Raw genomic sequence first — 22,141 nt, 5'->3', positions numbered from 1 at the left:
AGAGGCAATGGAAGCTTTTACTGAATAACTATTTCTAAATAATATTTAGAAAATATTCCTGACTTTATTTGTCCATTTTTGTGAAAGCTGCATTGATATATTAGATGTTTCTTGAACAGCTTTAAATATTGAAATGAATGGATTTGATATTTAACATTATTTTAAAATTCATCTCTTTGTTTGGAAATGGGCCAAATTAATCCTGACAGCATTGCCAAAATAATAATCTAACCTTTGTGTTAGATAATTGCACAGTTCAGATAATCCTTAAGCATAAAGAAAATGTGAATTGTTATTGGGTACTCTATTCTTCCAGTTAATATCTTTCTTGCAATGACAATGACTCTTATAAAAGGAATGCAAAGTTTAAGCAGATAGCTAAGGGTCTTTTGAGGGGAGGGCAAATTGAAGAAATACTACAGTGTTTTTCTTACAGATGGGAGGATGAACACCCTTTTCCATGATATATTCCTCTGCACATGATTTTCAGAAAACAATGAATTGTGTCTCTTGAATTTCTAATTAGCACAGAGTAAAGAGCACATACAAATGGACTGATAGTCAAACTCAGTTTAATAATATAGCACAGAAAACCCATCTCACAGTTGCTTGGGACAGGAGCCTGGCAACAGAGAAATAGAGCCACATAGAGCTAGAGCAGCAATGATTGAGGTCTAGCTTATTCATTTGTTATTAGGGAGACTGTTTTATGGGTGGAAGTATATGTAGGATGTGCATATTTACAATATTTGAAAAACAGTACTTTTGTGGTCAAAATAGTATGACAATTAGTTGGTACAAAAATATGTACAGAAGTTGAACCTTACTCTTCCTTTTTCTTTTCTGATTAACATTATTTCCTAAGCCCATAACCTGAACAGAATATACACAATTAGTTAAACTTTAAAGCTATTGTTTTAATAAGAACAACACTAGTCTCACTCAGTAGAATAATTGGCTGCATCAGTTCAGCTCTGGAGGCAAACATATAAAATAAATATCTGCTAAAATGTAATAAGCATAATACACTTTGTATGTCAAAATGTGTGATTATGATTAGAAATGGGATATGCCTTGAGAAAATAAGTATATTAATATATATATGTGGGAATCATATTTCCACTTGAGTATACAAGTAGTCCTTGTGTAGTGACCACTTATTCAGTGTCTGAAGTTATAGCAGTGCTGGATGAAGGGACTTATTACTGTTCCTCAGAGTTTCATCTATTGCAGTATTCATTCCTGTTCACATGATTACAATCTGGGAGCCTGGCAGCTTTGGTTTGCAGATGGTTGCAGTGTCCAGCGATCACATGATCGCCATTTGTGACTTTTACTGACAACTTATCACATGCAAGGTCGATAGGGGAGCCAGCAGGAATTTGCAAATGGTGAATATGTGATTGTGGGCTGCTGTGATTGCAAAGGATTTGCTTAGCAATGACAACTAGAATTGCTGCAACTGCCATTGTAAGTCAGAATGATGACATGATGTCATGCTTTATAACTGTGTTGTTTAGGGAGAGAGTTGCTGGGCCTGATTATCATTGTTAAGTGTGGATTACCTGTATGTCTGGTCATTAGAGTGGTATAAATGTTTTTTTAATACAGTGTGCAAAAATAATGCTTTGAAGTATTTCATTATATTGTAAAATTATAATGCAGTCTATATGCTACTAAAAGTCTTATTCCTGTAACTTTTAATTGGCCAAAATGGTGCATTATAGGGCAAAAAGTTTTCAACTAGGATACCACAAATGAGCTAACTTAGAGAATGCATCCAAAATCTGGACCCATGACTTCTGTGGAATTGAAATCAGGCAAATATTATAAAACATAAAGTTTATGACATAATACAAAATAGCATAAAACATTTATTGTGGTCAACTCCTGATGTCTGATTGTGCTATACAGATCAAATGGGTTATTATCAAGGAAGATACCTCTCTGAATAAATTCCATTGTTTTCCATGAAGGCAATATAGATATACTATTGTTGAAGACATGGAGGAAACTGGTGAGGAAATATTTCTGAAAGGATGACCTAATGGGTCATGTTGTCTAATATTAGCAGATAGTGACAAGTTAGGACATGATACTAAACCATTATTTATTATTACAAGAATTAACCTGCTCCCCGAGGATTGCATACACGTCTCTTTAACATGAACCAAGAAATCCTGTTTTGATTATAATGTGGAGTGAATGAAAAATGTGGTTAGTGAAAATCATAATTTTATGAATATACCAAATTAAACACAAGCAGAACATTTCTGTTCCTAGCTGTGCTAGAAGACAAAGACATTGCAATCTTAGGAAAAAGATGGATTGCTACCACTAACCATCTTAGCACTCTCTTGAGGACTACATTTCTTATCTTTTTCAAGCGGAGGCAGATAATGGGAATTATACTTGAATGTCTCAAATGACTTGAATCCATAGGTCTACCCACCATCCAACCAAAATTCTGGACATGCTATGTCGATGACACCTTCGTCATCACCAGGCGCTCCCAAATTGAAGAAACACACCACCTACGTAATTACATATTCCCTGGGATCAGGTCTACATGCAAAGAAGAAACAGACTCCCACTCCTCGACATTGACATAAGGAGAGGGGACAGTGGAGAACTGGAAACTTGCATCTACTGCAAACCTATGCACACGGAGCAGATCTTCAGCTTCACAAGCAACCACCCATGGCACACAAAAGAAGCTGTGTCCAAACCCTCTTCATAAGGGCCAGGACCACAACACTAAGAAAAGCAGAAGAGAAACGGCTGCTTGACATCTTTCTCTGTAATGGCTATCCCAAAAACCTCATATTCCGACACACAACACCCAAACCACACCACACCACACCCGACCACTATGCAAAAAGTAACCCTACCGTACGACAGCCAGAATTCTCCAACCCCTAGAAATAGCAATAGCTCACAAACCCACAGCCACACTCTGCCAGGAATTATCCAGAACAAAAGACAAGATACAGAAGGGTGAAAGAAACAACATAATCTATAAAATCAACTGTAACCATTGCAACCAATTCTACATGGGACAAACGTCGATCCCAAATCTTTAATCTCCACCCACACTGACACCAGACAGCACCAGTTAGAACAGAGCAACACAAAAATCATCGGCCACGCTACCACCCGCCACACTCATGAGTTCATTGAAGCCTGGCATTCCACAAGCAATTCAACAAACACATCGACCTACAAATGCCTCAGAATCCAAATCAACCACACAGCTAACCAGAGACAGCACCAAACCTCAACCAACCCATGCAAGTCCCTCTCCTCCCCACCAGCAGTTCACCTCACAATGACCCTGGCCTGATGTAATCTCCCCATCACAAGACCCATCACAAGCCTCTCACTGATGACTAACACCTGACCCATCACAAGACCCTCACCTGACACACCCACACCTGAAGCCCTTATAAACAGAACACTGACACTGAGACCCTTAAACTCCACTGAAGATGTTACCTAGCCTGATAATGAAACATTTGGAAACCAACCCAGAAGCTTGGAGAATGAAACTTCACCGTCATCCTACACCAGAGCTACAGATATTCGCCACTATTGCAAACTTGAATGTCTTTTTCAAGGTAGTAGTTCCAGGAGATCATGTTAAATTAAGATGTGGCATTAAATGTGAACCAATATAATGTTATTTGTATAAATTGTTCCTATTCTGAAAATTAGAACAGTGCCTTAGTATTCAATAGGATTTTGAGCACACCGGATGCTAGTCTTTTCCTTTTTCATATTGTTAAAAAAACTTACCCTAACTTTTGTATGTATGAATGTATGTATGTATGTGTGTTTGCATGAAGGTATGTATGGACAGACAGAAAGATATCCCTTCTACAGCAATCATCACAACAGTATATGTGATAAAACATTTCTTAGTCAACTCATAAAAACTCCATATTGATTCTCAGCCCACACCTGCTCTTTATTGTTTTCTCCTTCACTCCAAACATTATCTTTTGAAACATTAAAAAGGTAAAGGTTCCCCCGCACATGCGTGCTAGTCATTTCTGACTCTAGGGGCTGGTGCTCATCTCCGTTTCAAAGCCGAAGACCCAGCGCTTGTCCAAGGACGTCTCCGTGGTCATGTGGCCGGCATGACTAGACACCAAAGGCGCATGGAACGCTGTTACCTTCCCACCGTAGTGGTCCCTATTTTTCTACTTGCATTTTTACGTGCTTTCAAACTGCTAGGTTGGCAGAAGCTGGGACGAGTAACAGGCGCTCACTCTGTTATGCGGCACTCAGGATTTGACCCGCCAAACTGCCGACCTTCTGATCGACAAGCTCAGTGTCCTAACCCACTGAGCCACCGCGTCCCTTTTTTTGAAACATTAGGGGAGGCGTATAGATCAGAAATAAATGATGTCTTTTTAGCTGATGAAAGACTTGCATCAAACATATTTGCCATTCATTATGCATGTTCTCTATGTTATTAAAAAAAGTTGGAAGAAAAATGCTGCTTATGCTTTCAGAAGTGCTACTCATTCTACTTCCTTTTATGCTTCAACCTACAGGACACTTGATTATTTTTGTTAATCGAGGAAGCTTCTTTTTGATTTAATAGTAAGTTCTGACTTGTATAAATGAATGGAAATGTACAATTTTGTGAAGTTTTTTAACTGGCCTTTTTTGTAGTCAGGAATAATTACATCCTTAATTATGCTTATTAAGGATTTGATTATGAGATTGCTTTGGAGGAATGTGTTGTGGGAATGAAAATTTCAGTGCCTAAGTTGAATTATGAACAGCAATTCTGGAAAGGTACAATTTTGTTTTTGTTCATTTTTGACATGCTATAATTCCACATTGTTTAGATCTAAAATACTCATGACTTAAATCCATTACATGTGCAATACATGGATAGTAATTCTATAGTTTAAAATAATACATCAGTGATAATTCCTTTTCAATTGCATCAGTATCCACAAACATATTTCTCAGTATGTAGAAATATGCCATCAAATGCCATGTACTTTTCAATGTTTTTCATGACTTATCATCTGTGACAGCAAATTTTACCAGCTGAATTTGCACTATAAATATGTTTGCATACTGGATTGTATTTTTACTGTGTTATGCACTGAGTTTGTACGATCAGTTTTAGCACATCAGTTGCTATAATGCAGAATAACTAGATTTGTGTTTGAACAGATATACTTGAAAACAGATACGGTACATTAACCTAACAATGTCAACTCTCGGCCAAACTTAAAGATTTTGATATTGAAGCTTGCTGTTAAATAAATTTCATGGTTTTTTTTACAAATAATAGCAACAGCACTTAGACTTGTATACTGCTTCACAGTGCTTTACAACCCTCTATAAGCAGTTTACAGAGTCAGCATATTGCCTCCAATAATCTGGGTCCTCATTTTACTGACCTCGGAAGATGGAAGGCTGGGTCAACTTGAGCTAAGGTAAAGGTAAAGGTTCCTCCGCACATGAGTGCTAGTCGTTTCTGACTCTAGGGGCCAGTGCTCATCTCCGTTTCAAAGCCGAAGAGCCAGCGCTTGTCTGAGGACGTCTCCGTGGTCATGTGGCCGGCATGACTAGATTCCAAAGGCGCACGGAACGCTGTTACCTTCCCACTGTAGCGGTCCCTATTATTCTACTTGCATTTTTACGTGCTTTCGAACTGCTAGGTTGGCAGAAGCTGGGACGAGTAACAGGCGCTCACTCTGTTACGCGGCACTCAGGATTCGACCCGCCAAACTGCCGACCTTCTGATCGACAAGCTCAGCGTCCTAACCCACTGAGCCACCGCGTCCCTCCAACTTGAGCTGGTGAGACTCAAACTGCTAAACTCCTGGCAGCTGGGAGTCAGCAGAAGTAGCCTGCAGTACTGGAGATTCTATGGGCCAGGTTTCCCCACAACTTCTGATCCTATAAATACTATGCATTAAGAAAAGTACTGACCAAACATAGGTGCATCACTGAATTGCTTATGATTGCTTGATATTATAATTGAGTTATAATCAGTGGTGAGATTCAGCCAGTGCAGAGCACTTCGGCAGAAATGGTAGCTAATTTTTGTTGCCCAGGCCCAGAATGGACTTCTGGAAGCGGCATCTACACAGAGAACCGGTTGTTCACATATTTGATTCCCACCACTGGTTATAATAGATCTTATTGAATAGATCTCTGTTTGCATAAGGAGACTTTTCCAATTGCCTTACTCTTCTGTTCACTTCTACAACCAAGTCCTCTGGGAGAGATATAAAATTCTGTTCTTAGGAATGAATTAGAATTGAATACAACACTCTAAAAATATGAATCTAAACCAGAACAAATGTTATTCTTTGTCTTTGTCTTTGTCTTTAAATTTCACGCATGTGGGTTTGCATCTAGGTGGATTTTGTTTGGAGTCTTTTGAGCTGACTTTCAGTTGTACTGATGGAATTGGCATGCTTCTATCTTTTATAGCAGTGATCCCCAACATTTCAGGCTCCTTGGACTGGTAGCAGTGGCGACAGCAGGGGGAGGGAATGATTTCATGCACGCACCTGCTGCTTACACAAATGGAGCCGCCACTTCTGCAGCTTGGTTCCCAACAGGCCATATACTGGTAGCAGTCTGTGCTCCGGGGTTTAGGGACCCCTGCTTTACTGCTTTATGGAATTATTGATGGGAATCCTATCCTTCTAAAGTATCCCACATTTTGTCTTTCACAACCACAGCAATTGCATCTTTATTCTCTGAACTTAGGATATATTCTTCCTTTACTTATCTCTTTTGTTTTATTTTACTCTATTCTACTTGGGTTTTTTTAACCATAGAGAAAGATTTGGGGCAAGTCATCCTTGGCCTTCTTCTGTATTAGCGCTCTGACATTAGCTTTATTTGTAAAATAACTACTGTACAATTAACTTTCTTCTCAGATGGACCCATACTTTTCCTATTTTGCTTCATGGAAGATTGCCTGGCAGATTTTTGTTCATGATGCCTAACTTGAAATCTAGAAACTCCTTGTTATTATTTTTCACATTCTTTTAGATTAGAGTCTTAAAGGAGCAACTGCTTTGAAATCCTACCTCATTTGGGTATTTCCAAAAAATCTACCATGTTCCAGAAATTGCCTGGGTCTCTTCTTCAGTGCATTTGAGTTTCTTGTGTAATTTTGAAGTACTTTTGAGTTATCTGTCATGATTGTTCTGAATACTAGAAAAGTTATTTCAGCAGCTGCAGAAAAAGGCAAAGGCAAGTGATGATGCTAGTCTGTTTTCACATTCATCTTTAATGACAATTCCTCTGGTTCAGTGTCAACAAGATTCAAGACTTCAGAGTGGTTCTTGATGACCTCATTGAAACTGGCTATATGTTCAAGGTCATATTGTGAAAACCCTGCTCCAGATAAAAAGCTAGCTATTCATCAATGCATATGAAACTATGATAAAGAAGATTTGGTTCCTAAAATGTTACTGAAGCTTCTTGAGAAGCCATCAGGAATTCACAGAACATACTTTTTTCTTCTTGATGGTAGATAACCTGGGTGTTCTTCTCAGTTTTGCTGTGACCATTTTAAAAACTTAGGAGCTTCAATTATTTTCTATTCAAGGATGGTACAGAAAGATGGTAGGAATTCTATAAATTCTATATAATTCTGAACAAATATGTGAATTCTATTTGTGGATAAATAGTTATTTCTTTCATTGTGCCTTCCAGCTACATTTTGCTTTAGTAAAATAGTAAATATAATAATAAAATTAATGAACTTATTTATGAAAGTGCAATGAATTGCAAGGAGAGGAATACATTTATATACTACTACACCAGGTATTTCAAATTCAGTTGTTGAAATACATAGTAGTTGATGTTTATTTATGTCTCAAGGTATTTTAACACGGAAAACTTTTGGTGAGCACTTCAAATCTGATTAATAGATATGCCTAGTAGTCAATATAATGGGAATCTTGAAAGTACACTGTGTTTTTCATATAAGTTTATTTATTTATTTTATTTATTTATTCGTTTTATATACCACCCTACTCCCAAAGGACTCAGGGCGGTTTACAAGGCAAAATTTAAAAACAATACAATATAAAATTAAAATAAAATAAAATTAAGTCTAGCTGCAAAAAATTAAAATCACAATTTAATTATTAACTCACAAATTACTGTTATAGTAGTTTTTAGTTTTCTAATTAGATATATGCCAAATAATTAAATTAACCCTTTAAACAAGAAAGTATGACAAAAAGTTTTGTCAATTTAACTGTCTTCATTTACCGTACTTCAGGATTTTTTCCATGTACTGTTACCCACACTTATTTTGGCAATAAGTTCACATATTGCACTAAACCCTAATGAAGTTTGTTTAGTTTAGGCTTCATATGTTACATAAGCCTAATCACCGCAGTTTATATGAGATGTGCATTTTTGGCAGGTTTTGGAATTCAGTAACCAAAAAGGGTTACCGGTACCTTTGTTTTTGCTGATTCAGGGATACAGAGGTCTTTGTCTAGCAAACTATTTAAATAATTTTTATACATAATTGCTTTTAGGTCTGCATTTTTCTTATTCACAACTTATGCCATCATTTTTTTCTTTTAAATTATGCAACTCTCATAATTACATGTTAGTTCTGTTTTCAATTATTCTTATGTTTATGTGTAACAAAATCAACTGATTATAACCAGCTCTGACCTCAGCTGAAAAAATTTCTCTTCCATTAAATCCATGGCTCAATGCATATAACATTTTTATGACTGACTGATTTTGATTATGAGTTTGAGTTATAATTGGACAATGCAGAAGAGTAGTGAAAATATGCATATTATATATACCTCAGTCTCTGGTTTGTTTAAATTAATCTCTTTATCTTCTTCAAGATGACCTGTTCCCCCAAAAGTGCATTCCTAATTGAGTCCATTCACCTTGGGGAAATCATTGTATTTCTTCCATCTTTCTCAGCACTGTAGATTTCTTGAGAGAGCTGGATCTTCACATAATGTATTCAAAAATTAGTCTTTTTGAATCATTTGTGTCTCATGAGAATCTGGATTGATTTGTTTTATCATCCGTTTGTTTGTTTTCTTTTCCAATAGTAAATTTCAAAAACGCAAGTATCATTTTATCCTTCCTCTAAATCCAACTTTCTCTTATATAGACCATCACAGGAAAACTATTGCTGAACAATTCTAGATATAGATAGATTTGAATACTATCCTACCAAATGCTATCTACGTGCTAACCTGCAGCACATTTCTTAATTGCTGGCTTCATTATTGTCAATAATTGATCAAAGGCAAAATGTTATCCATCATTTCATTATTACTTTTGAGGATAGTTGCTGTACTTATTAGTTGGCTCTTGTTAATATTTGACAGTAGCCTTATTTTCCACTGTACTTCCAGACTTTTATTACTACAATTTGCAGATCATTTGATTTTCAGCTATTACAGAAGTGTCAACAAAATGGCACAGGTTATTGAAGCTACTTCCTCTTTTTAAAACCATTCTTTCAATGTCTCTCAATATATATTCATATATGGGTGAAACAAATAGGATGAGAGCATATAAGCACTTCTTAATCCTATGACAATTTGGAACCATCTGTTTCATTATGTTTGATCCATTGGCATTCTGTCCACTGTATAGGTTTTGTAAGAAACTTGTTTCTTCTGTTTTTGTCTTTTCCAGTGTTTTTCACATTCATCCTTAACCAAATTCTTTGATTTCATTCCATAGTTCCTCTGTTTCCCCATCAATGAGATTCAGGATTTCAAAACAAGTGTGGAAACTGGTTGGCTTTCTTCTTCTGCTTTAGCTTTAGCTTCATATGGAACTTGCATGTGAGAGACAGTCCACAATCAGACCCCAACTATGTCTAATCTTAATCCTTTTCTTTTGCAGGAGTAGCTTGAACATAAATTTGGATAAATCTTATTTTATTATTTTGTCACTGGCTGTGTTCTATCTTTGCTATGTCTTCCTGACTATAACCATTTGTTCTTTCTTTTTCATGTCTTGAGTAGTAAACAGTGTGATCTGAAAGTGCCTAATTCTAGTCCATTTTAGTTAAGTAGTGCCTAAAATGCCAATGTGTGGTAGATCAGGCTCATCTTTCTCCATTATGAATTTTCCCATGTGCTTCTCACATCTCATGTTCCCATTGTAATTCTGTTTGTAACTTCAGATTTTCTTTTTTCACATACTGTAGTAACTTGAGAAACTAGACATCCTAAAGTCTTTAATCTAGCCACATCATAACAACTGTTAGTATTGCAGAAGATTCTCAGCTCTTCCTTTGTGGCATGAGTGACATCCGATCTGAGCAGCCTATCATTTGGCACTGTATTGTCAGTCACTTTATTTTGTGTACCCATATGGTTTTCTAGGTAAAATACAAGAGTAATTTATGTTTGCCTTCTCCCATACATTACAATATGATATCATTTGCTATTGTTACTAAGGCAATCATCCACTTCCAGCATCTTTCTGTATTGCTGCACAATATAGGTGCCAATTAGCTTTAGTGGGACAAACCTCTTGTCTTGGATGCTGCTGGAATACACTCTTGACTTCTGTCATCAGTTCCAGAAATACTCCCTGCCACCTCCATAATTAGGTACTATAATAAATCTTGGGGAGGAGGGGACCAGAAACTGCAATTGCAAAAATCTATTTGACCAAAAACCATAATTGCAACTAGTGGTCCATCTTCCAAGCCACCTTTGGGGTGGAAGCATAGGAATAGATAATGTGTGGACTAACTTTACCTCTGTAGTAAATCAATTCACCCCTCTATTATTTCAGAGAGAGGAAACATGGTTTTGGAAGGAAAGGTATGTGTCAGCGAGGGAATAATTATTTTCCAATCATTTGTTGTTCAGTTTGTACCTACTCTTTGCTTCAGCCCCATTCATGAGACCATGAGGGAGTATAACTCTTGAGACAAAACAAGTTGTTTAGCCATCTGTACTCTATTCCAAGCCTTACTCCTGTACTGATTATTATTCTTATTTTACTTAAAGGTTTTTATATTTGCCCGTAGGATTGTTCAAAACAATGGGAAGAGGTCTTTTACAAAGCATCCTTTTTTTTTTAAACATTAAAGCAGCTGTATCTACAGAGGTCTTGCACAGCTGTTTGAAAAGCTATTTCTGGTTATCTCTGTGCATATTTCACACATCTGTTTTACTGGCAGTCACAGTAGAAATGTTGCCATTTGTTTTGTAACGTATGTCTTTCAAATGTTTGCACACTCTAGTTTACCCATTGCTAGTATTGTCTGGTTCCTTGATCTGGTGCTTTTCTCTACATGTTGATTGTAAATGTCTAAGCTTGAAAATCAGTATGTACTCACAATATAATGCCTGGTCTTTATGATTTCATTTCCTGCATGTGCAGTCTGCTTGAAGTTAGGACAGTGCTGAAACAGGAGACTTGTGAGCAGTCCTCAAAATTCCAGTATCACAGAACTCCTGTGGTCATGTGACTATCTGGGCATTTAGAAGCCAACTTGCATTTATGATGCCTGCAGTGGCCCAAGGTCACAGGATCACCTTTTGCAATCTTCTGTTTGGCTTCCACAAGCAAAGTAAATGGGGAAGCCAGCAGGAATTCAAGGGAGGGAGGGAATTTTCTGATGCTCCCTGCCAATTCCCCACAAGGAAATTCAATGGGGTAACCTGACAGGAAATCGGAAGTCATTCCTGTTCTCATTGCTTTTTATTATTATTATTATTATTATTATTATTATTATTATTATTATTATTATTATTATTATTATTATTATTATTATTATTATTATTATTATTATTATTATTATTATTATTATTATTACCTGTACTTATTGTGTTTTTTAGTTTACGTAAAGAAATAACTTTGAAATGATAATCCAACAGGACATGGGTTATCTAGTTCAACCTAAAATTTCCTTGCATAAAGCAAGCCCAGAATTCAGCAGCTATGTTATTTCAGGATTTTCCAGCATTTCTAGTTTGAAAACTGGTTTCCTGGTATAATTCAAGGTGCTAGTTGTCTCTTTCAAGGCCTTTCATGATTCATGATCTGGATAATTTCAGCACAACTTTGTCCCAATCATTCCTTCCTTTCTGCTCATATAAAAGGGGCTCTCTTCCAGTCTATTCAGATCAAGGATCGCCAATTTCACAAGCATGCCTTCCCCATCATCCTTCCCCTCCAACCGCAACCAAGCCTCTTTTCCAGCAAGCCTTAGAGGAAGAACTGTTGCAAACTGCCCCATTTTATAAATTGGGCATTAATTAAAATTATTTGATTTATCTCTGTTGCTGTTTTGCTGTTTATCCCTTTTTTGTACGATGTGGGTTATGTATATATTTTGAATTTCAGAACACTTACAAAAGTGGGAATCTAAGCATTTCAGTGTTATATTTTTTAAAGAGGCGTATAAGTTCAATAAATAATTTTGTAAATTCAGTTGCTTGTTGAAGACTCTTTTGAGTTCCATCTACTTTTTCATATTCAGAAGGTAGCCTCAGGCTTTCTTGGGGTTTGCCTCCAAGCTGTAAATACAGCTCTTCTAATGCGTGCAAACAAACTCCCATTCCCGTATACTTTTTAATAGCTTTCTAACAGTTTTTGTAATTTAAATGATCTACTGTTAATTTGACAGTTGAATTATGAATTCTTTAGAATGGTTCTGTGGTTCAATCATTTTATTTTGATTAACTTAAAAAAACGTCTATGCATCTTTGGCTCAATACAATAAAAGCATAGCAGACACAGACCATGAAAACAGGGAACAGAACATAAGTAAGTGTGAAATTATCAGCAGGAAGCCGTCTTACATTTTGTATTTAAAACTAACACTTGAGAAAATTAAACTTTCTTTGTGTTTTTGTTCAAGTAGCACAGACTTTGATATCTTCCTAAATTGAACAAGTTTATATACGTATAGAAGAAAGACACACACATGCACACACACAAAGAGAGAAACCATCCATAAAGATGAGAAGGGAATTATTATATCAAGGACAGTGCTCTAACCAGCATTCACTCAATGGCACAACCAAGCAGCTGGCACAGTGTTTAGAAATATCTATTCAGAACATGTCTAGACCCTCCTAAGTCTACATAGGAGATCCCACAGAACAGAGGTCCCCAACCTGTGGGCTGCGGCCCGCTATTGGAGCATGGCTGGATGGTGCATGTGCATTTGTGCATGCATGTAGCCCCACTCGCACACAAGGCCCTGCTTGCGTTCACGGCCTCTCTTGCGTGAGTGTCATCACAGGTGCTCGCTGTCCAACTGATGCAAGTCTTATTGTGGGTGGGCACAGCCCCACTTATGTGAGTGTTGTTGAGGGTGGTTGTGGTCCAACTCATGCAAACATCATTGAGGGTGGTCGCAGCCCCACTCACATGAACCTTGTTGCGGGTGCTTGCAGCACCACTTGCATGAGTCTCGTTGAGGGCGCTTGCAGCCCCACTTGAGCAAGCATTGCTGCAAACATCATGGGCGCTCATGCACATGTCTGCCCCTCTCACAAAATCATCCCTTCTTCCCCCCCCCCTTCGGGCCACCAAAGACAGCTAAGATCCTATGAGATTTCCATGATATCGGCTGAATGTGTGTCTCTGTGTGTGTATGTGTGTGTGTGTATGTGTGTGTGTATCAGTGCCAAGTAATAGCAACCTTAAGAAGAAAGAGTGCAAAAATAAAATACAATAATAGCAATACTAGAGCACTCTTTCATCCCAGGGTAATATACTAATATTTCTCTTAAGCTCTACTTACTCCAGAGCACCATGAACAACCAGGTCTTTAATGTGTGTGAAATCTAGAAAGGGGAAGCTGATCTAATTCCTAAATTCTATAGGAAAAAATCCCAACAAAGAATGCTTATCTTCAAGCTCTCTCCAGCTGAATGGGGATGAAAGGGCGGGGGAGTCATGTGATGGAAGAATGTTGGCATGCATTACCTAAAGGTGAACATTTAAAAATGTCATTCTTTGAGAATGGGAGGGAGCTCTGCATATTTTGAACGTTTGATGGACCTCGTAAATAGGAAGGAAGATGACCAGTTATTGGTTAGAAAGAACACTAGTAGTAGATGTTGCAGCATAAAAATATATGAAGAAGGCGTTGAGGATAAGGAAAAGCATGGCTGGAAGTTCTGGAATGAGTGTAGTTTAGATTCTCTCTCTTGCCATAATTAAATGGATGAATCCACACTACATTCTGGAAGAATTTTCAGAGGGCCTTGCAGGGAAAGTGCTTGTAGGCACTGAATGGTGGCAGCGTTTACCCTCTGTCCAGAGTGCTGAACTGTTACCCAGTATATTGAGAAGAGCTTTTTGAGTATTTTTGCCAACGTTATTAAATAATCCAAATGGTGAAACATAAGTAAGTTAAAAAAATTTGACAAAATTCTGCAGAAGCACTTTGTTAAGAATCATATTGTTAGATTTTTATACTTTTTATACTATTTTAATAAAACTGCGGAAATAGAATGAAATAACGTTTGTTTTATCCAAGAAAGATGCGCTGTTTATCCTCTACTTTGCTTCTCTGATTTGGAATTTTTAATTACTTATGAGTTAATTGGATTAATTTATAGTGTTTTGCCAAGACATTTGAACAAGAAAATGCATAATCTCCTGTATAAATTGCTTTACTAGATATCATGATTTGTTTGCAGTTTGTAATTCCCCAAAATAAATGTCTAGTTTACTTCTATTGATTTTGTTGTACACTGCCCATAATCCCTTTGTAAGGCAGATGGTTGCTTCTTTAATATAATAAATAAATAAAAATAAACAAAATGTTTCTAATATAAAGTTTAGGTACTAAAAAAAGACATGATGGTCATAATGAAGAATTGCTTCATGCTAATTTTGTGCATTTCTATTTCTATCTTGCAGTTTTTGGTGAAGATCTACATGCCAGCTTATATTTTGTCAATGCATCTTTGCAAGAGGTAGTGTTTGCTAGCACCACGGGGACACTGGTACCCTGTCCAGCAGCAGGAATCCCTCCTGTGACGCTCAGATGGTACCTAGCAACGGGCGAGGAGATCTACGATGTCCCAGGGATCCGCCACGTCCACCCTAATGGCACTCTCCAAATTTTCCCTTTCCCTCCTTCAAGCTTTAATAACTTAATCCATGATAACACTTACTATTGCACAGCTGAAAATCCTTCAGGGAAAATCAGAAGTCAGGATGTTCACATTAAGGCCGGTAAGTTTTCTCAGATATTGTTGCTAAAAGTTTTTCAAAGTTCTGAACTACAGTATAACTTGAAATTAATGACTTTGAGGTGTATTTGACTCTTACAAAACCTAGATAGAATGGTTGGATGATTATGTAGGAGCTGAAGTCCAGCACCAGAAATTTATAATAGACAACATTACAGCCTAAAGAAATGGATAAATTCTTGCCCAAAAGTATCTTAAGAAGATCACCTATATAGAAATTTGGGAATGGAGTCAAGAGTTGATCAACAATATTGTGGATTAAGTAGAAGTTAGATGGGAGTTGAAGAACTGATTAAAGAAAACAGGATACTTTCAGGGGAAAAAAATGATATGAGTTTTAAAGAAGGAATTGGAAGATAGAAAAGTACACAAATCAGAAACTGAAAAGATTAGAATAACATTCAGAGAGCACATGTAGTCAGAAATTCATTATTTAATATGAAGCAGAACTGGGAAGGTATTTTTGACTTTCCCCTAATGCATTGCCTAGCTGTTACCGTAGTTCTATCCTGTGTAGCTATATGCAAAGAAACTAGTACACACGTATACGTGTTTAGGCCATCAGCATAGTGAGTGGAGCTACAGTAGCATTAACAATAATGAAGGGGATCTTAATAATAATTTTATTAAGGAATTATGTAGTTAAAGATAGTTCATATGTTAACTAAGGAATTAGCTATCATTGTTACTACTGAAGTATTTTATATGCAAATTCTGAAAAGCTGAGGTACGTGAATTAATTATTTAGTTTGAGTTCTGTTATATTGAACCAACTGTACCAGCTATACAATAGCAAGAAAGAAGTGAAGCAGCTATACAACTAATAATATCTATTTAAACTGTTTTTAAGGATTCAGAAGGTTATATAATAATTACAGTGTTATCTACTACATGACATTCTTTAAATATTTTAAATTATTGAATAGGAAATTCATTTGATGGAATTTAAATCTATTTAATAGGTAAGAGTACAGGAGAAAAAAAACAAGCAATAAAAATACCTGAGTTAATCTGAATTTTCAGAAATTAAGGAATTGCAACTCTATGATATTTCATTACTTCAGAATATTATTAAGGACTATATTACTGAATCAAACAGATTAATTGATATGCAGCAGATACGGAACCAATCAATTTTTATTGTCCTAAAGGATGGTTGCAGTCATTAGGAAGAAGCATAAAATATAATAGATAAAGTAAAAAGCTAGTAATATAAAAAGGTATAAAGATATAAAAATGAGAATATATGCTTATAAGAGCCATATAAAGTATAAAAAGTAATTATATGATTCATGGTAGGTATAAAATATATAAAAGGTGGAAATCTAAAATAATGTTCAGGAGATATGCAACATCATTTTTAGCACATGTATTCTATCCATTTGCATTCTAAATTGGTACAGTGTCATATATTTTCCTTCTGTTTGTAGATGGAATAATAAGTTACTTTTGTATTTTATATCCGGATCTAAATATTATTTAATAATCAAATATGAAATTAAATAAAACTGGTTGGTTTTATGTGTGTTGAAAGAATTCAGAGTCCCAATATGCCAGTAATATGTTTATGCTGGGGTCTGTGGATGAGTTTCCATAATAATAATTATCACAGCTTCATTTTTGTTAACAGCTTTCTCTTTTGCTTTGTCTGTTCCTACTCACTAAAACAAATCTTTGGGGACATCTATGTTACAGTCTGATACCCATTTAACAGCCTTGCTTTAGTAATAAAACATGGGTAGTCTGTATTTTATAAGGATTCAGATGTCAAATTTTATTAATCTTCATCATTACTACAGTATGTGGGGGTATGATGTTTGAACAGAGTGGTATAATTTACTTGAACAAGTTGGAACTGTCTGTATGTGGGTGTCTGACCTTTCAAGGACAATAAGGCATTAAGGTGTTCAACATAGATTCAACAGGGTCATACAGTTTGCAGGAAACTATGTTGTTTAATAAACAATGTGTTTTACCTGATAACCTTGAGAGTTTGACCACCAATTCTCGATATCCATTTCAAAAATTCAGAATAGCACCATTCTCTTACTGTTTCTAGGCATTTAGTCAGGATTTTCCAGAACTTCACAGAATTCTTCCTGTGAATTAAAAAATAAAAATAAATCTAAGTGTCATCAACTAGCTATCAAGTCCTATCCACAAATTCCAGAAGAAATCTCTGAATGGATTCATGAAGCAAAAAGCATAAAAAGGGATAAAGTGGACCCCTGAATAACTATGTGAAGAAAACAAATGTATTGTATTGGTTAATGGGATACATCATTTTTCAAAATTCTACTTTTATGATAAGAAGCTGGCAAACATTTTTTTCCAAAAAAAGCCACTACCGTATTTTCCGGCGTATAAGACGACTTTTTAACCCATGAAAATCATCTTAAAAGTTGGGGGGTCGTCTTATACGCCCAGTCGTCTTATACGCCGGAAAATAGTACATAAATCAATCGAACGCCCCCGTTCTTGCAAAGCAACTTCAAGCCTCCTTAGTCCAGTCCCCCCTCCAACGTGATTCTCCCTTCCAACCCCCAAGAGCCTCTCAGCCCCTTCCCCTCCCCCTTGCAAATGCCAGACCCCGGGAGCTCTTGCGTCTATTCCAAAGGGTGGGTGGAAGGAAAAGCCCCTTTCGGCTCTGGCTTGGCTGCAAGTCAGCGAGCCCGGGAAGGCATGCCCTCCCCTCTCACTGTGGAGGAAGCAGGGCAGGCTGGCGTCTGGCGGGAGCCGGCAGGGCAGTCCTGCGCATGCGCGCACTCCCCGGCTGCTAAGGAGCGCTCCTTAGCAGCCGGGGAGTGTGCGTGTGCGCAGGACTGCCCTGCCGGCTCCCGCCCGACACTCTTCCCTCTTGAGGCAGCATCCCCCAGGACTCCTTAGGAGCCGGGGAGCGATGCTGCCTCAAAAGGTAAGAGCGTTGGGCGGGAGCCGGCAGGGCAGTCCTGCACACACGCGCACTCCGCAGCTGCTAGCAGCCGGGGAGTGCGCGCGTGTGCAGGGCTGCCCTGCCGGCTCCCGCCCGAGCTCTTCCCTCTTGAGGCAACATCCCCGAGGACTCCTTGGGAGCCGGGGAGAGATGCTGCCTCAAGAGGGAAGAGCGTCGGGTGGGAGCCGGCAGGACAGTCCTGCACACGCGCGCACTCCCCGGCTGCTAAGGAGTGCTCCTTAACAGCCGGGGAGCACGCGCATGTGCAGGACTGCCCTGCCGGCTCCCGCCTGACGCCAGACAGCTCCGCCGATGCTGCCTCAAGAGGGAAGAGCTTGAGGCGCCTGCCATGGCTCCCCGAGGACTCCTTAGGAGCTAGGGAGCGCGCGCGTGCGCAGGACTGCCCTGCTGGCTCCCGCCAGACGCCAGCCTGCCCTGCTTCCTCCACAGTGTGAGGGGAGGGCGTGCTTTCCCGGGCTCGCTGATTTTCCGGCGTATAAGACGAAAAATCTTGAAAATCATCTCAAAAGTTGGGGGGGGGTCGTCTTATACGCCCAGTTGTCTTATACGCCGGAAAATACGGTATATTCAATTTCACTGTGGTTCCATCTTAATTCATCTGTCAAATTTTCTTCACCTTGAATGTTTCCAATGTTGTAAGGTCCACTATAGAGGAGAACTATAGTGGAACAGGACTCCTTTGTTAGTTTTTGACTTAGGCAAAATTGCCTGGAAGACTTTGGAAAACAAAAGGATCTTAATTTGTTTTTTTTCTGTTCAGTTCATTTCAGGTGGACACAATGCATGTTTTGTTTATGATTTCTTAGATCGGATTATGCATCTTCTGTACACTTTATCTATTGTGTGACTCGGCTTCCTTCCCGTTCTCTGTTTTAGTTTTACGGGAACCATATACAGTCCGTGTGGAGGACCAGAAAGCCATGAGAGGCAATGTAGCGGTCTTCAAGTGCATTATCCCCTCCTCTGTGGAGGCCTACATCACTGTTGTCTCATGGGAGAAAGACACAGTCTCACTTGTCTCAGGTAGGAAGTGTCTTTTGCTTCAGCTTCTCCTCTTTCCTATATATATCTTTCTTTTTTAGTTGATTTTCTTTTCTATTGCAATTAAATCATGTTATTAAAGCATCTATATGTGTTCAGGTTTGGCATTCGATACTTGAGAATTGGGTCATTTTGCATATTTGAAGTGAATTCCTGTGCATTCTTTAAAATAAATAACAGATGTGCTTCTACCACAGCATTTTATTTTATTTTATTTTTTGCAAAAAGGGGTTTTCCTTTAAAAAACAATTGAATACATTTTTCCCCGTTTTGTGATTCCAACTTTTTTTATCACTTTTTCCCCCCATTCTGTGATCAATGCATAAATAGTTGTAGGTGAGATGGAAACAGTCAACTGTTTCTTAAATGTTGCTTTGTCATAGTGCAGATGTAACTATTAAATACATTTCTTTGTTTAGTCTCCTTGATGTATAACAAGGAGCTCTTTTCCCGGTAATGTGGGAAAGTATCGAAATGGTGTTTTGCTCATGATTAAAATAATGATGCAGTTCTTTCCAGCTCAGTGGAAGAACTACTACCTGTAGTGGAATTGCTAAATTTATAGTTAATGCAATTGATCTAAGAACCCATTATATATATATAAAAAATTGGGATATCCTGTAAAGGCAATGTATTTACCTGACTGCTGATTCTTTGCATTTACTGCATTTGTATTTTATTGCTGTCTTTTCCTTTTACCTATTTTTTTCCTAACTTGTGTCCTGTATTTTATTTTGGTTTTGTGTTTTTGATATGGTTGTAAGACTAATCAATCAATAAACTATCATTACTACCTATAGTCTTAAAATACACAAACACGCTCTATATCACAACAAGTAGTTCATGTTCTTGTGTAAGAACACGAGTGACAAAAGTGAATTTAATAATGGTATTCCATGACAGAGTTTGGATGAAGCAGTTCACTGTGTCTTCCCTTGGATTCAGTTTTAAGTAGGTTTGGGATTTCAGTGTCACCTTTATAAGGCTGTGATTTTTGTTTCATATTTTTTAAAAATCAGTATAAGAAAATTGGAATACTATTCCACATTTGATCACTTGCAATTGCTTTGATTTAAATAAGATTAAGTGAGAGGAATTTTACTATGACTGCATTAAGAAGTAATATGTGGAAATATTTGCATACATATTTCAAATAATTTCTTCTGTATAAGTCATGATGTTTTTATTCATATTATGATCCCTGCCCTTGTGGTGACAAGAAAAAAAACATTTCACTTGTAAATTCTACATGGATATTATGTCTCCTTATATTCTGCCCTAAGCATATAAATTTCCAGGAAGAGCAGACAATTTTTATGTGAACCATCTTCTAGAAAATATTAAACCCTTTTATCAATTATGCAGTAGCTAGATTCTGTGTTGCTGTGTTGAAAATAACTGGTCACAGAAATAAACTTTTTATTTGTCATTTCCGGTTACTTACATGTTAACTATCTTGTTTTAGGTAATACATATTTTTACGTAATAGAGATATTTTAGATTTACAATCACACAGTTAATTAACAGTAATAATAGCATATGCTATTTTTTATCATAGAGGGTGCTTGATATGTTCCTGTTTTATCTCATCCATTTGATTTTAGTTTTGTGTGGTATATTTTCAAATTTTCCTGATCTTTGACTGAATATTGCATTTCACATGAAGTGAGTTTAACTCCGTCCCTGTTAATGTTCAGGAGGTCCCTCAAGACCTGGTTATGCCATCTGAATTGGCATTCCCAGGGAACTGGGGATATTTTAAGGAGGCTTTGCTGTTATTGATGAATGTGATTGTGTACTTCTCTATACCTATATGGTACTGCTGCGACAATTTGTGGTTTCTATAGTTTCATTTTTTAATGATTTTTAAAAAACATTTAAATAATGGTTGTCTTTATTTTTAGAATAATTGTTTTTAATGTGATTGTTTTATATTGTGGTTTTATTTGATTGTTGTATGCCAACAAGTCACTTCTGGTGAGATCGGTGGCTATACGTAAATAATTATAATTGTCATATTGTAAATAATATAATTGCTTTGCTTACTGAAACATGACACTTGATGGCAGGAAAATATGCCATACTCTTGCTAAAATCTGCATCCAAAATCCATTAAATATTTCTGGTGATATAATAGACCTTTTAAAAAAAAGATGTGCATTAAGAATTTGTAGTTGTTACAATTGGTAACAGCCAGTGGTTTTGCATCTTATATAATCTGCCTGTCTTGTTTCTGTAATGCTAGTTTTTATTTTGAGGCGAACCTCATGGCCTAGGACACGGGTCGGCAACCCGCGGCTCCGGAGCCGCATGCGGCTCTTTGAGCCGTCTCCTGCGGCTCCCAGCCGCCCGGTGTGCGCGCACCTCTTTGAACGGGCAGTGGTGCGCGCGCACCTCTCCAAATGGAGAGTGGCACCGCCCGTTTGGAGAGGTGTGGAGGCAGCTCCACACCCCTACCCGTTCCCTAGCTTGATTTTTAGGTCTGTGCCTCACCCCAAAACTAGGGTTTGTTTTGGGGGTAGGGCTTATATTAGTTCAGGAAAACACAGTATTACATGAAATATACCAGATTCCCATCTAGGAAAATGTAGTTTTATGGTAGCCATGATATTATTGTACATTGGAAAGGCAGTCACACTATAAATGCACTGCCATGCAACAAGAAAAAAGGGCTAAATTGTAGCAGCAATCAATGCATTAATAATTTGGCCATTTGCTAAGTATTATGAACATAATTGAACCTGGAGTCTTAGGTTTCCTTTTGTTAATTAATCAGGCATTGATTGAACATTGAACATTATTAACAATTTTCCAGGAAGAGTCAAGAGCAGGTACACATATCTTTTTACTACTAAGGGATGTACTTGACGTTTGAGTTAAAACGCTAAGGGCTGCATTAAAAAAAATTAGGAAATGC

General features: G+C 37.5%; 1 protein-coding gene across 1 annotated transcript in view; it reads left to right on the top strand.

Annotated features, from left to right (window-relative positions):
* DSCAM (DS cell adhesion molecule) overlaps positions 1-22,141 on the top strand; it is a gene marked incomplete at both ends in the record, with an annotated part of 361,720 nt that overhangs the window by 50,234 nt on the left and 289,345 nt on the right. Inside the window, 2 exons of the mRNA XM_081327319.1 lie at positions 14,896-15,213; positions 19,060-19,206. Coding sequence (XP_081183445.1) covers positions 14,896-15,213; positions 19,060-19,206 — 465 coding nt within the window. The remainder of the gene's footprint in view (positions 1-14,895; positions 15,214-19,059; positions 19,207-22,141) is intronic.

Source organism: Vipera berus (assembly GCF_964194415.1).
Source record: "Vipera berus genome assembly, chromosome: 4".
NCBI classification, from domain to species: domain Eukaryota; kingdom Metazoa; phylum Chordata; class Lepidosauria; order Squamata; family Viperidae; genus Vipera; species Vipera berus.
This window is presented reverse-complemented; position numbering and strand designations above follow the sequence as displayed.